A 16,029-nucleotide genomic window follows, 5' to 3' on the forward strand; every position below is an offset into this window, starting at 1 on the left:
GCCAGTAGCTCAGTCTGTTTGGCAGCTGGTTGAAGTTCCTAAAGTTGTGGGTTCAATCCTCAGTCTGTCATTAAGCTTTTTCAGATCAGCTAAACTGCTGAAGATTGAAAAGCTCTGATGAAGATTGGTGGACACCATCTGGCCCTGTGGCTCCCTGTGTTAGACAGCTTGTCAGGAGCTTTATGGTCATAGGTTTGATCCCAACTCTGCCTTTCAATGTTTTATGTCAGACACACTGCTGAAGACTGAAAAGCTCTGGTCAAAACTGATATTGACCTTGTAGCTCACTGTGCTGGACATCAACATTGAACCTTTGAGGTCGTGGGTTCAACCCTGACTGATACTTTATTTTTAAAAGTCAGCCTCACTACCGGAGATTGAAAACCTCTGGTGAAGACTGTTGCATATGATCTGATCTTGTGGCTCACTGTGCTGGACAGCTGCATTGTTGTTTTGAGGTTGTGGGTTCGATCCCGACTCTGTCAGTGAATTTTGAAAGTGATGACTCAGAGGAGAGGTTTAAAAATGCTCAGAGAAGAGCTGTGAGTGTGACGGGGACCTGGTGGAGTGATGGCGTCGTCAACACACATCTCAGATACATCTGCTCTGATGAAAACCCTTCAACCACGTGGTTTATCTCAAGCTTTTAGGCAATTTCTTTGAAGTTTAAAGGTTATGGGTTCAATCCTGACACTGGCAGGTAAATTTTTAAGATTGAAAACCTGATAAGACCATTGGATGCTATCTGAACCTGTAGCTCACTGTGTTAGGTAGCTTCAGTTGAAGTTTTAAGGTAATGGGTTCGAATCCCGAGTCGGTCAGTGACTTTTGAACATCATCACTCAGAGGAGAGGTTTAAAAGCGCTCAGAGAAGAGGTCTGAGTGCGAAGGGGACCTGGTGGAGTGACGGCTTCGTCAACACAGATCTCAGATACGTCTGCGGACGTGAGGTGGCTGGTTCGATCCCTCTCCTTCACCAGTAACTGGAGCAAAAAAAACTGTGTCCCACATGGGTGGGTAAGGGGGGGGGCCTTGTCCTCCCCCGATGTTCCGCAGGTATGGAAGCAGGGGGTTATGAAACAGGAAGTCCCGTCCAGCTGAAGTTTTACTAATGAATGAAGGTGCGAACAAGTTTTTAAAAATGTTGGAAGTCTCTTGCCATCGCATGTTTGTTGCTTATTATGTTCTGTCATTATTAATACACAAAACCACCGCCTGCCTATCAGGATAAAATGCAAAATTCTCAAATGACACTCGATGTCTACATACTGTTGTAGACTGCTGTGATACTTATATATGTACTCTTATACTTTATATGCACTCTTATACTTAGATATATGTACTCTGTATTTGGTTGGAGCCAATATCAATACTTTGTAGACCAACATTACAACCAAGAAGATCTTTATCCCTGGGCAGGGATTGAACCAACAACCATGTGCTCAGGTGTTTATCACCTGTCACTCATCCCACTGAGCTATCCTCCTGGTTAGACAGATAGGTGTTTATCTCATACATGTGTTATTCTTGCACCCCTTATGTTACACTTAACATTTCATGAAAATAACTCATTTGTACCTGGAGGCAGTACAGCTTGTGTGTGATCACATCTGTCACTGGCCTTGTTAGGGTTGATTTGGCTGAGTTCGGAAATGCACCAGCAAACTTGTGGACACCAGCCCTTTTCTATAACCACTCAGCCAGCTAAGGCACCCTCACACTTAGGAAAATATGCATTGATATTACTTTCTTGACCCTGGCATAAAAATATGTTGCCATTGTAATTTGGGACAGTATCACCGTGACAGCTGGGGGCTGCCTGGTGGTGTTGGGGGAGGGACAGGTGGTGTACTTTCTTGTTGGGAAGGTTTATCTGGCTGGTTTGACAACAGCAGCCCTTTTCTCTAGCCACAAGGCCAGTTGACCCATCCACCCACCCAAGGAAAATGTACGTTGATGTAACTTATGCCACCCTGGCAGAATTAACAATATTGTCCTTGGAACAGGGTGATTTTGACACTGTGATGCTAAATCAATTAAAATGTTTTGGTAGAGAGCACAAACAGTTGCACCTGTAGAGTCCATAAACGAGCAGGAGACAGGGGTGTGGCCTCACTGAAGAAAGCCAGCTCACAGCCTGGCTGCCCGGTGTTACAGACAAACTGGTCCTGGTGGTTCAGCCAGTGGTCTGCACTGAAGCAGTTTTACGTGGAGTGGGGTGTTTACCCATCCTTGTAGTAACTTTCTGACGTTGAAGTTGTGGGTTCAATCCCAACTTGAGTAAATAATTTTTAAAGTTAGCAGCTGTATTTAAGATTGAAAAGCTTGGTAAAGCTTTTACCCTTGAGGCTCACTGTGTGAAATTACTACTCAAAGGTTTTTAAGTTCAAGACAGAGCTATGTGGAGATTTTTACAAGCCAATATCCTGAGTAATGACTGTCCTGTTTATGCATCAGTTATAGTAATCCAATGAATGATATATATAATAAAAGAAACTAATTATGCTGCATAATAAATACTTTTACTCTTGCTTATAATTGATCAAACAGCTGTATTTCAACCTTTAATAAATCTGCTACACGTTCAAATACAGTCACCGAAATGCTGTTAATCCTAAATGTGTTTTCTTAAAAGCTGAAACACATTAAAAGTTTTATCCCAGAGTGACGTCAGAACACCAGGGAAGGGGTTAAGATACGTCACCGCGACGTAGGTTGTATACAAGGAAGTAACTTGACTGTACATCCATGCTCTGTATTAGCTTCGGTAGCTAACCTAAATCGCTTTAATTGACAGTTGTGATGAAGAATAGTGACAACACTTGAACTACACCTCGATTCAAGTGTTAAACAGTAATGCTGCTACAAACACCTGACACTAACACTGCAAACAACACGTTACTTACTTAATAAACGGAGACGAGCCGGGAGCACATGCAAGCTGGCAGCTGAGTTAAGTTAACATGTCCACAAGCTACCCCACTCCCATTTACAGTCACGCTGGACGAGGAGACTTCAGAGATGTGTACGAGCCGGCGGAGGACTCTTTCCTGTTAATTGATGCTCTGGAGAAAGACGCAGAGAGGCTGCAGCAGATGAGGTGACACGTTTGCCTCTTTTAACATTAAATATTTCCATTTATCCCAGCTGGATACGACCTGTGACTCCGTATAACTCGTGTTTCTTTGTTGTCTGCAGCCCATGTGTGTGTTTGGAGGTCGGCAGCGGCTCAGGAGTGGTGTCTGCATTCTTGGCATCCCTGGTTGGATCTTCAGCTTCATATCTGTGAGTGACTCATACATTAAAAAGTAACATTTTTTTTCCTCTATATCCACCTAATAGAAATGTCTCTCCTTCAGTTGCACTGATGTGAATCATGCAGCAGCACAGTGCACAGCAAAGACAGCTTCCTGTAACAGTGTTTCACTGCAGCCGGTCATCACAGACCTGGTGAGACTTTTTGATTGTACATTTCAAGCAGCTTCACATGCAAGGACTTGAATTGCACATCTCAGTTCTGTTTTTCCTACCTCAGGTGGAGTGCCTCTTACCCCGGCTAAGTGGAAAAGTGGACGTTCTCCTATTCAACCCTCCCTATGTGGTCACACCTTCAGATGAGGTGGCTCAACTTTGGCAGGTTTTCATTTCAGAGGTGTGTAGAGTGTCATCAAAGTGCTTGAGTGCATTTATTCATTTCTTTCAGGTTGGGAGTACAGGCATTGAAGCTGCCTGGGCTGGCGGGAAGCGAGGCCGAGAGGTGACTGACAGATTTCTGCCTCTGGTGTCAAAGTTGCTGTCCAGTAAAGGGCTGTTTTACCTCATTACCATTGCTGAGAATGATCCAGGTACGATACTTTTGTTTCTCTGATGACTTCAAACCATCTGAGTCTGTATAACAAGTTCAACCTCCTCTTTTTCTTTACCAGAGGAGATCCTCCAATTACTGGGCAAACATGGTTTGAGAGGAGAGTCGTGCTTGTCTACAAGAGCTGGAAATGAAAGGCTGTCTGTCCTGCGCTTCCACAGGAGCCAACAAACGTGAACTCAACAATAAATCCTTTGAAAGGATTGCAAGAACTGAAAAAGAAGTCAGTGGACAGGATTTCTTTAATCTAATGGGGCACAGTCTTGGATTTTGGAAGGACAAATGTTCTCTAATGAGGAAAACTGAAAGATGTACACATCAGACGAATGATGAACATTTTCTGATTAAAGCTCTGCAGGAGTGAAACACAGCATGAGAAAGAACCTTTTTTTTTTTTAGTGAGAAATTTGCTGGGTGAAAGGACAAAGGTGCCTCTGATGTACTGGTAAAACAAATAAAGTAGAAATACAACAAAAGTGAGTCCTTGCATTGAGCCCGTCAGGTTTAATAATGAAACGGCACATCCAGAAATTCATCATACTGTAGTTCATTATATTAACATACACCATTCACGCAGCATTACAAGTAGGAACAACATGCTTAATGCTAAATTAGAGGTTAATCCCAGTGCAGACACAAATCTAACAAGTCTCAAAAGGTATAAATGGAATGTAATTTTTGTTTCAAGTAAAATGCTCACAAGGAAAGAAATCTGACTCTGTGTTTACATGCTTGAAGCATCTATTAACGAAATCTACTCAAAAGTTCCGTCAATATGAAAAAAGTCCATTTTGAGGTACTGGAATGTGTTATCTATATCAGTCTGCTTTGTCTTGTGTTTCTTTAACATTGTTAATCCAGTTCTAAGTAACAGATGTAAGAAGGTTAATGGTGGACATTGACAGTGGTAAGCTGTGGTCAGTGTGAACTTTTAACTCTGTGAATTCGCCTTCCAGAGGATGTGTCCGTCCTCGCCGAGCCTGACCGCGCCGCTGGCTACCAGCTCCAGAGCGGCAGGGAAGGCGCGGTGCTCGGCTTCTCGGATTCTGTCGCACAGACTTTCCTCAGTGTCGCTGCCGAGCACGGGTACCGCCTCCTGCACGATGATGGCTCCTGCGTCCACCTCTTCCTAAAAACACAGAGTAACAAAAGCTTTGTGAGCTGTTCCAACTTATACAAAAGATATTTTAAGTATTATTAGTTTGGCTGCTGTATTTGACAAGTGTGTCAAACTTACTGCGACAAAGTGGACCGTGCAGCCGCTAACCCGCACCCCAGCCTGCAGAGCCTGCTTCTGGGCGTTCACACCCTTGAATGAGGGCAGCAGGGATGGGTGGATGTTCAGTAGTTTACCTGAGACAAGGACAGACAAACGCACAACGTTATATACCTTCCTGTGACTCCAAGATGATGATATCAGCAGTGCAAACATGAGGATTTACACACCGTTCCATTTCTTGACAAAAGTCCCTGTGAGGATCCTCATGAATCCAGCTAGACACACTATCTCCACCCCAAACTCTTCCAGCACTCGGTCGATGGTGGCATCAAACTCTGCTCGGCTCCCGTACAGTTTGTGGTCCACCACCTAGTTTTGGGGTGCAAACATCTGCCTTCATGTAATCTGTGATCTTATTAAGAGACTGGAGTCCCGGTAAAGAATTATTCTGTGATGTTTATTTGAATGTTTATTTCTTTTTGTACCCGTGTCTGGATGCCAGCCAGCGATGCTCTCTTCAGGCCCTGAACTCCAGGTCTGTTGGAGATGACCACCACAATCTCTGCGGAGCTGGACGGACGCTTGGCCTGCTCTATCAGGGCCTGCAGGTTGGTGCCTGGAACAGTGGAGGATTTTTGAGACACATCGTAAGGAAAACGTAAGGAATTCTTTTGTAGGATGTGATCCACTTTCAAGGGAATAGTTCAACATTTTAGGAAGTGATGAAGATTGATACCACTCATGTTTTGTACAGTAAATATGAAGCTGGAGATAGCAGCTGATCTGTCTAAACAAAATCCACCTCCCATCACTTCCAAAGCTCTTTAACAGTTTATATCTTATTTGTGTAATTTGTCCAAATACCGACGTGTAAGAAAAGACAATGCTGCGTTATGGTGGGAAACCAGCGGAGACTCCAATAAGTCAGCGGTTACACTTCTTATTTCAAGATGAACAAAAACACACCTGTGCCAGAGATGAGAACAGCTACTCTGGTCCTCTTGTGTGGCGTGCAGCTGTCACCATGGCAACCACCATTCAGCTTGACCTCCAACTCCCCGCCGGAGGTAGGACCTGCATTCAGCAGGCTGTGTTTCAGGTTGCGGACCGCCACAGGCTCTGCACCTGTAAAAGCACATACAGGAGTTTCACCATTTTTGCTTGTAACCTTTATTTTTTTCCCGCTAGTATCTCAAAAAAATCGTTTCTGACTGCTCTGCTGTGTTCCAAAGTATCAAGTCATTCAGTGTCTCACCAGGCTGCTTCTGGGCCAGTGAACCCACAATCCAGGCTTCCTCGTGAGCTTGTAGCTGGCGCAGGACCCTCTGAGCGTCCACGGGTGCGACCACCAGTACCGCCCCCAGGCCACAGTTGAAGGTGCGGGCCATCTCCTCCTCGCTCAGACCCCCCTCCTTGTGGAGCCAGGAAAACACCGGGGGGAAGCTCCAACGAGAGGCATCTGAGTCATGCATAAATAACAAGCGTAAATATTAATACGAGACTGTACACTTTAAAAACACAAAGTGACCTCTACATTTTCAAGATGGGCTGTTTATTCATTGTTTTTATTTGCATGAACTTCAGTGTGCATAAAGGTCATACAGCTATAAATGTTTGTACTATATTTTCCCCCTCGCATAAATAAAGAATTGATTTTCAAAATGCAAATGCAAACCTCATCCGGAATCTAAATTGCTGACGTCAACTGTCTTATATGCTTATGTTGCATATGAAGATGAAGTGTCCGTTTGCTTTCATCTCACCTAAATCGACTGCCAGCTCTCGTGGCAGCACCCGAGGGATGTTCTCCAGAAGGCCGCCGCCGGTGATGTGAGCGTAGGCTTTGACAGCACCGCTGCGCAGGATTGGCAGAAGCAGACGGCTGTAGATCTTTGTTGGTGTCAGCAGAACCTCCCCTAGAGGCGGAATAACCTCAGTTATTTGAAAATTAACAGCACGCTTAGTGTCAGCGATGTGACTTGGAGGTGACTTACCGACGGTCTGTCCCGGTTTGCCAAAGGGAGCCGGGGAGCTGTAGCTGAGGTTAGCTCTTTCAAGGACTTTGCGGACCAGGCTGAAGCCGTTGCTGTGGACCCCAGAGGAGGCCACTCCGATTAGCAGGTCTCCCTCGGCGATGTCCCCCAGCCTGGGCAGCATGGCTCCGCGCTCCACCGCTCCGACACAGAACCCCGCAAGGTCGTACTCCCCTGGAGCGTAGACGCCCGGCATTTCCGCCGTCTCTCCACCTGGACACACACAAATATTTTAAGGAACAAGGCAAGTAGGAAAAACAAGCTACAGCTCTTCTTTTTGATTTAGAGATGCTACAAATCATTTCTCACGGTCAACTCCAAAATAAAGGATGACGTCTCCTCTTACCCAACAGCGCGCAGCCGGCCATCTCGCACGCTTTGGCAATCCCGCCAACCACCGAGGCCGCCACGTCCACGTCCAGGCTGCCGCAGGAGAAGTAGTCGAGGAAGAAGAGCGGCTCGGCGCCCTGAGCCAGCACGTCGTTCACACACATGGCCACCAGGTCCTGACCCAGGCCGCCATGCTGCCCGCACGCCTGAGCAATCTGATAGTGACAAAAATGCCGGTGTCCATGAGATAACCCCGATCTTTAAAAGGCATAGATTTATATTTCTTTTCAGCGGTTTTAAGAGGCCCAAGTCTGAGCCTTTGAATCTGTCTACAGATAACTGTATTCCCTGCTGCTCAGTTACTTCCGAGCCAAATTTGAATAGTTATTTCTTGGCCGATCTGGAATCAACTAAAGCCAATTTGGACCGAGTTGAGGTTTTAATACATTCATTTGGTTCTAATTTGTTCCAGGACCGTGACAGTGAAGTCTGGGGAAAAAAAAGAAAAAGGACTCATGGGGAAAGTGTGATGACTGAACACAATATGAAGATTACCAGAAATCACTAAATTTATTGTCCTTATTTTCCTCCCAAAAAGAGGATGAAAGAATCGAAATCCCACCTTGAGTTTGGTCCCAACTCCGTCTGTCCCAGATACCAGGATCGGATCGACAAAACCTGCTGCCTTCAGGTCAAACAGCCCAGCAAAGCCTCCCAGTTCTGCATTACAGCCTGGTGGAAAAATACCAGTTACAGTCACTGCTTTGTCCATTCATTCCAGTTTGACTGTTTGTATTAGGGCTGCTTAACACTGGAAAAATACTATTAAAAACTTTTTCTCCCATTACTATGTGTGTTTGATGCATCAGCACTGCATCTAATAATTATTTAAGTACACTAGAAGGTATTTTCTTTCTGTCACACTTGCAGTCTTTAGTTTTTGAACATGAAAATAAAGTTACCAGCGCGAGAAGTTGCCTTGGCCAGAGGCTTGATCATGTCCACCAGCTTGTTACCGGCAGCGATGTCGACTCCGCTGTCCTTATAGGTCAGACCTCTGTCAGAGAGAAATACTGCTCACTGAACTGATAAACTGTGACCTAATTCTTATGAGAGATGCTTTAAAAGGGTTCAAATCAGTAGAAAAATATCTGAAAATGATTTTTTTTTCTTCATTTCTGGTTGTGGATTAGAACACAAATCAAAATGTAAATTAATAGAATTAAATATTAAAAAGAGGACACACTAGGACACACATATATCCAATGTGAAGTTTATTAATGAGAAAATTCTACATGACATACAAAAAACACAAAAAAAATCTATTACATAATACAAAAACAACAAAGGAATGTTTTAGTGTTTTGTTTTGTGTGTGTGTGTGTTCAACTTGTACCACGTTCACACACACCTGCGTTGGTTCAGGTGGGTGATGGCCCGGTGGCCGATGTCACGGCGGTACACGGCGCCCGGGAAGCCCACGGCCGCCACGCCCTGATTGGCCGCCCGCAAAGCCGTTTCCAGTGAAGACCTGACAGCGGTGACCGTCAGGACCCGCCCGCCGCTGGAGACCACGCCTCCGTCTTTCAGGGCCGTGCCGGCGTGGAAAACCTGCACCCCCGTGTCCTCAACCTGGGACAAGCCTGTGGAAGAAGAGAGGTGTTAGTCTGGCAGGTTTCAAGATACGTATTTAGAAAAAAATCCAGATCATTTTGATTTAAAGCCACTATGTTATTCTGACAATGAAAGTTTTTGCCTGTAGAAAAATAACCCTCTTCCTCTCAGTGTCCATGGATGCATTGTTGTCTGCCAGTCTCTTTTGATACAAGCAGCTTTAAATTTTCAAATCCAACACAAAGCAGCTTAAAGATAATATCTGAAAAACATTTTTTAGAATTATGAGGACAACTAGTGAATGAAATTTGCTAGAACCACCTTGTATTATTAAGTATAACGTGGAGGTTTGTATAGAGATGAAATAATTAATACATGAAACCGTCAACAATTTGATGAATTGTTTAAGTAATTTTTTTAAGCAAAAATACATTATAATCTGGTTCTGTGTAATATCTTCTGCTTTTCTTTGTTTTCCATGATAGTAAACTGAATATTGTTGAGTTCTGGACTGTTGGTTGGACAAAACAAACCATTCTTATCATCAATTTCCACTCCAAGAAAAACAATTATCTACCAAATATTAATTAACATGGATACTGCAATTTCACATGCCAAAAATAATCTTAAATTGTGGGTTTGCACTGAAATTGCCTTTATAGATTTTGTAGCAGACAAAGAAACCAAATTTTGGGAAGGTTTCATTATATTGTGTAATTTAACCTGGAATTTGGCATTGCAGATTCCTTATCAGTCTCACATGAATCAGGCTTGATTTGTTAACTGTGTTACAGGACATGTGGTGACAGATTTCACTGCCAACATGTTTTTGGCAGTTTTACAACTTGATTCAATGCAGACACGTTCAAACAAGACTCCCTTTTAATGTTACGTCAAGGACTAACGACTAAGTTTGAGCGTGGAATTTATTCTCACTCCTGGGATCAGCTCAACTCGAGGCCAACTTATAAACTTTTCAGAAGTGTTTTAAACCTCATCTGTGCAACATCAAATACCACTTCCCCTCTTTTATTCCTGCACATGTCTAACCAAACAACCGTGCTGCTGCGCCATATCCTACCTGTGATTTCTACTCCTTTCTTGTAGGAGCCGGGGTAACCAGAGCTGGCCATGACCACTGTGACTGCAGAGCTGTCCTGCTGCCACACGGGGGCGTTGGAGGCCAGTTTGCCATTCATAGTGTTCAAGATGACTTCATACAGGTCGCTCTGCAGAAGAGGCAGCAGGACCTGAAAGAGAAACATTTATTATTTATCTTGCATTAAGAAGATCCAGTGACAGACGACAGAAAACAAAACACACCTGACACTCGGGGTCACCGAAGCGACAGTTGAACTCGAGGACTTTTGGCCCCTGCTTGGTCAACATCAGGCCTGCGTACAGCACGCCTGGAAAACAAAACAAGCAGAATTTCAAACTCGCTGCTGCAAATATAAGGACAGACTGGGGAAAATGAGAGTTATGTGAAGTATAGATGACAGAAAAAGAGCACTTGCCCACATAAGGAGCACCCTCCTCTTTCATCCCGTCCACGGTCTTCTGAAGGACCGTCTCTCTGATCTGCTGCAGCAGCTCCTGGCTCACCTGCACAGGATCAAGAGGAAGCAGCAGAGTAATTAGAGATAGCTGTACACTAGCGGACTGTTTGAATAATCTTAAAATAAATCCAACATCCAACAAAAAGTAGAGGAAAAACTCAAGTGGGAGTAAAGTTTTGGAAAGAAGCACCCTAGTACCTGAGGGGTTGGGCAGTAGGCTCCCATGCCGCCGGTGTTTGGGCCCAAGTCACCGTCCTGCAGCCGTTTGTGATCCTGTGCCGGAGGCATCGGAGACACCGAGGAGCCGTCACTGAAACACAAACACTACAGGACAAAACACCCTGTCAGGTTTTATTCTCATCCATACGTTCATGCATATTAACGTGAACGTAGAATTGGTGTCGTTCCGACTCACAGATACTTCCTCTCCCTCTAAAAGCTCCTCAACCACCACCGTCTCCCCCGCAGCTCCGAACGCTCTGTCCTGTAAATCACAGCGTTAAAAAGATTTACCTTTGAACATGTGGGAACTGTTGAAACTGGAAGGTGTAATTACTGAATGTATATCTGGTATAAAAAAAATAAAAAAAACCTAGCCTCTGTGCCTGAGGTTGCAGCACTGCTGAACAGGCAGAATAAACAGTATTTGAAGACTTTTCCAGTATTTTTATTTTATTTTAGGCAGAAAGAAGAAAGTGTTTCACTCAAAAAAAGATTCACACAAAAAAATACTTTCACAAAATTAAACTGTTGGCTAGAAAGCAATAGTGACTGCAGAGTTTAATTAATGTTAATACCCTTCTGCCATCATTTCAACCCAGAGACATAACGGCAAATAGTCTCTTAACTCATAATCGTTCAGTGGGTTAAATACTGCAGAGTATTTTCTACAGCTTTGCCTGGAAAGGAGCAATGATCACACAGAGAAATGTCCAATAGTTTCATACCTTCATGATGTCCATCACAGCCTGACAGGCCTCTTCCTGGTCTCGCGCCACAATAACTCCTTTCCCTGCCGCCAGGCCGCTGGCCTTCACTACCAGAGCTGGAAACTCGGCCCTGGAGATCCCGGATAACGAGATAAACTCAGAGATATGCAGTAAAAATCTACATCTTTTCACAGAAAAACACATCTGGAACAGATGCTGGATAGCAGATATAAAGCATTAGATGTTTTTTGTGGACCATTTAACATTTTGCACGACGCACTTTTGTTTGGGAATGGGTTTGGGATCCATATGGTTGAAGGCTGTAAGAATACGACAGCTGTTGTTGCTGCCCGAGATGACCAAAGAAATGATCTTCCACTGAGTACGAGGGATTTCTTTTCATCCTCTATAAAAAGTTTCAGCTCTCTTTATGTTGGATCAGTTTCTTCTTTGTGGGTGCTCTCATATGAAAGACAATCATCACATCTTAGATCGTTAACTCGGGAAACCATCTGAGAAACAAACTGTCATTTTCTATTACGGTGCAAATTTTTGTGTGTTTAATGGCTCCGAAAACAAAACATTCATAACGTTCTATGCTGGAAATCAGGACTGATAAAAATGATGTTTTTTTCCCTCAACATAAACAGCGAGAACAATAAAGTCAGCATGAAGCTTTACACATAACAATGTTTATCATTTTTATTACTTTATTCATGGACAAATAACTGTGTCCACACTCTTCCAAAGCCACTGAGTCTACTGTACTGACGTGCGGATGTAGTTGCAGGCTTCCTGGGGGTCGGTGAAGGAGCCATAACGTGCTGTGGGGATGCCGTGACGCTGCATGAAGGCCTTGGAAAAGCTCTTACTGGCCTCCAGCTGAGCCGCTTTAGCAGAAGGGCCGAAACACGGCACTCCTGCAGCAGTGAGGTCATCTACGATACCTGGAAAGGAACGGCGCGGTTGATGGAGCGGAAAGGAAACCAAATAAAACCCACAGAAAAAAAAGAGCGTTAATGTCCACTCACCCGCTGCCAGCGGCACCTCAGGTCCCACCACAACCAGCCCCACGTGATGATCCTTACAGAACTGAGCCAAGATAGTGTGGTTACTCACTGACACCTCTGCATGGAGACAAACAGGGAGAGAGATGCTGCAATCAATCGATCAATACATTAACTAAATTGTACTCTATTCATTTAAAAAAATAAAGGAAAATAGGAAAAAGGAAAAAGAAGTCCTTATTCACACTGATGTCAAACATATCTTCTTTATTGGGGGATGTGTTTGTGTTACTGTGTTCACTACATAATAAAAAACACAATTTTCCACTTATAATGTCTTGGTGGTGTATTTTCTAACATTTTATAGTCCAAACAATTAATCTGTAAAGAAAATAATTGTTAGTTGAAGCCCTAAATGATTCAGTATTGTATATATTAGAAATCTTGTACCATATACTGCATCTATAAACTTCAGGGTCTAACATATAACGTATGTCATCATGTTTGCATTTACCAGAGTTGCTGATCTTCCCGCAGTCTGCCGTGCCAGCGTTACCGGGGGCCACCAGGACTTGCTGAATCTGCGGCGACAGGGCCAGCTTCCAGGCCAGGGCGTGCTCCCGCCCACCACTGCCAATCACCAGCACCCGTTCCGCCATGGCACCTGAGTGACGGGAGAATAAATCTCAGCGTGTAGGATTAGACTGAAACCTTTCACACCTTCGCTGCTGTTCAAAGGCACGGCCGAGCACTTCTTCACGTCCGACTTTAATCGTTCCTAAAAGGGCCGTTTAATTGCATGCAAAGATTGACCTATAATGAAAGGGGAGCTGTGAGGGAGCGCTGACCTTTTCTGAGGCCTGGGGTCTTATATTATCTTGTAATGCCACACTAACAAGGATCCAATCAACTAGAACAAAAACACGAGTCAACAATTAAATGGCGTGGTCACCAAGCAAGACCAAATCACCGGCAACTGTGAATGGAGGCTCATTTGCATTGAAAAACAAATCCATTATCAGGTTGATATACGGTTAACTGTTCAGTGGAGGCTCAGCTTGGCGAGGCAGTTATTCCGCAGTTTTATTTACAGAAAAGCAACGACTGGACCACTTTTTTGTTTCTGAAGCAAACCAGAGTTCTGTTATCTGCACATATAAGAGCTGGAATTTGCTTATATTAGCTTTTTTCATTCATTTGCAACCATTTAAAGCGTTTGTGATGTAATTATTGATCACGTTTGACGGGATTTGATGCTCACTGTTCCTATCTCATGTAAGACATGATATGCTTTATCATACTGATTGTTATACAATGCAAATTCATGATAAACATTTGGATCAATGTAACATCGTCACCGGAATAAAAACTTGAACGATTTAATTGGTTTTGTGGCTCATTTGTTGTCCTGAATTTCCTAAACTAGACAAAATCACTCACTAAATTCAATTCCGACTTGTAACAGCTACTAGTGTGCAGATTTTTACATTAAAAAAAAACAGACTTCTGTTCTCAATCTTTAACCCCCAAACAACTCAAACAAACCGGGGTTAGAGTTCAAACCATCCCAGTCTGCAGTGATCTGAAACCTATGGCTTAAACTCAGAGGATTGTGCAATAAAGAGTGAAGGCCTGTATGTGCAGAAACATTGTCTACAAAAAGATACAGTACAAAGGGGTGAGTGTTGCACAGTGGGTGCACATGTTGCACAATTAGCCAAATCACCGGCTTTGATTGAAATCACTCCGCTCATGTGACTCACATGTCAGACAGCGACTAAAAACACATGAGTCTAACAATGCATGATTTTTAAATATCCCTTAAAGAAAAAGGTTGTAAATATGAGGCGGTTGTAGCATCAGTGATAAGAAATAACTTTAATGTACTCTTAACTGTACTCCACTGCAGGTTTGGAGTATGAAACTAAAATTATGGGATTAAAGACTTCATAACATCAAACTTTGCTGTGGTTAACTAAAGATGTCAAAATAAAAGCAAAAAAGCATTTAACTAACAATATGTTTCTCCAATATGGCTGCACATGCATATGTATACTGTACATGCACTTAGCCAGCAGTTAAACAGAAGCAAACTCATCCAATATCTCAAAAAAAAGGACAATATCTCATGTATTTACTCAAACCAGCTTCAATTGTTTCACTATGCAAGCTAGTAAAGCATGGGTGGCATACATTCATTCTGGTTTTGCATGGAAATAAAAACTGTTATGACTTTAGTCAGACAGTTAACTTCATTTTTTTAGCAACGTTAGCTCACAGATTTGTAGGTGAATTAACACCTAGCATGCTGTTTTGACACTCACCTGTGTCTGTGTGTGTGAAGCAGGAAATAGCCGGAGCCCGGTTCAGTAGTAAGATGTGTCTCCTCTGCTCTCAGCCTGCTGACTGACCGTGGATGCAAAGTATGTTATCACACACACATTACACACGCACACACACACACATACTACACACACACCACGTGGATCCAATATATCACCATGATGTACTTAATGGTGCCAACAGACGTTACGAAAAGTTACTTAAAAGTGCTAAATAACATTAAAAACGAACAAATTCGCCGTTGTTTTCTATTTCGTTAACATACGTTTCTGTTTCTTACCTTTATCTGCTGCCTAAACTGTTTTTGGGGCAGGTTTTTGGGGATTTCGTCAACTTCCTCGGGGGTGTAACAACCCAGTGCATCATGGGAATTGAAGTTAATTAGCCATTCCGTGTGTTTTGCCTTTTTTTCGCCCTAAAAAACATTCCCCCGGGTTTACATTCACCTCAGTTTCACACTAGAGAGGAAAATGAAAGTCATTTTATTTTTAATTTCCTCCTGTGGCGCCGAATATAATTTTAAATACATATTAATTTATTTACTAAAGATCTGGAGCCACTGTAATCAGTTTCCCCAATGTTTTTCAGTCTAAAAATTAGTCTACTACTAGGTTCATTGTGCAATACACAATAAGAAAGATGACAATAGCAGAAAATATTATAGATAATAGGAATTTTGATAATCTTTGTAAAATGTTTATTTGTCACTTGGACTGCCAACAGCAGAGGTGGAAGTAGCTAAATACATTACTCAAGTATTTAAGTGGGATTTTGAGGTACTTTATACTTCAACTTCACTATATTCTTGAGGATATTTTCACTCTTGATACCTCACTACAGTATTCATTTTGCAGACTGTATACTAAATCCAACATTTGCTTTTAAAAGTTGATGCATTGCTACAGTTAAACTACATAAAAGCAGTTAATATTAGCTTCAACTTGGCCAGCTACAACAATTAAAGGCTGCTTACACCTTAACGCATCACTAATCATCCAATAATTTAATATATACTCATATAACAGGAGCCATTCTGCTCCATAATGAGTACTTTTGATACTTATGATATACTTTGCTGCTATACACTGCTACTTTTACTTAAGTAACCACCATTTACTACTCTATATAAC

The 16,029-nt window shown here is 42.9% G+C and overlaps 2 protein-coding genes across 2 annotated transcripts; one reads left to right on the plus strand and one right to left on the minus strand.

Annotated features, from left to right (window-relative positions):
* Positions 1 to 2,705: 2,705 nt before the first annotated feature.
* On the plus strand, positions 2,706 to 4,235 carry n6amt1 (N-6 adenine-specific DNA methyltransferase 1). Its single transcript, XM_067582976.1, has 6 exons — positions 2,706 to 3,100; positions 3,199 to 3,285; positions 3,360 to 3,450; positions 3,536 to 3,619; positions 3,704 to 3,845; positions 3,927 to 4,235. Exons 1-6 carry the CDS (start codon positions 2,964 to 2,966, stop codon positions 4,040 to 4,042), a joined length of 657 nt encoding a protein of 218 aa, XP_067439077.1. The 5' UTR covers positions 2,706 to 2,963; the 3' UTR covers positions 4,043 to 4,235.
* A 119-nt stretch (positions 4,236 to 4,354) lies between these two features.
* Positions 4,355 to 15,287, minus strand: gart (phosphoribosylglycinamide formyltransferase). Its single transcript, XM_067582975.1, has 23 exons — positions 15,180 to 15,287; positions 14,881 to 14,962; positions 13,071 to 13,220; positions 12,581 to 12,676; positions 12,322 to 12,496; positions 11,568 to 11,679; positions 11,036 to 11,104; positions 10,819 to 10,944; positions 10,579 to 10,666; positions 10,385 to 10,470; positions 10,143 to 10,311; positions 8,859 to 9,090; positions 8,410 to 8,504; positions 8,070 to 8,179; positions 7,464 to 7,662; positions 7,079 to 7,330; positions 6,848 to 7,000; positions 6,340 to 6,543; positions 6,051 to 6,209; positions 5,570 to 5,700; positions 5,312 to 5,453; positions 5,103 to 5,218; positions 4,355 to 4,994 (listed from the first exon to the last, which is right to left on the minus strand). The coding sequence occupies exons 3-23, from the start codon at positions 13,213 to 13,215 to the stop codon at positions 4,797 to 4,799; spliced, it is 3,057 nt and encodes a 1,018-aa protein (XP_067439076.1). The 5' UTR covers positions 13,216 to 13,220; positions 14,881 to 14,962; positions 15,180 to 15,287; the 3' UTR covers positions 4,355 to 4,796.
* Between the last annotated feature and the right edge of the window lie 742 nt (positions 15,288 to 16,029).

The sequence above is a fragment of the Thunnus thynnus genome, chromosome 24 (genome assembly GCF_963924715.1).
Source record: "Thunnus thynnus chromosome 24, fThuThy2.1, whole genome shotgun sequence".
Classification (NCBI taxonomy): Eukaryota; Metazoa; Chordata; class Actinopteri; order Scombriformes; family Scombridae; genus Thunnus; species Thunnus thynnus.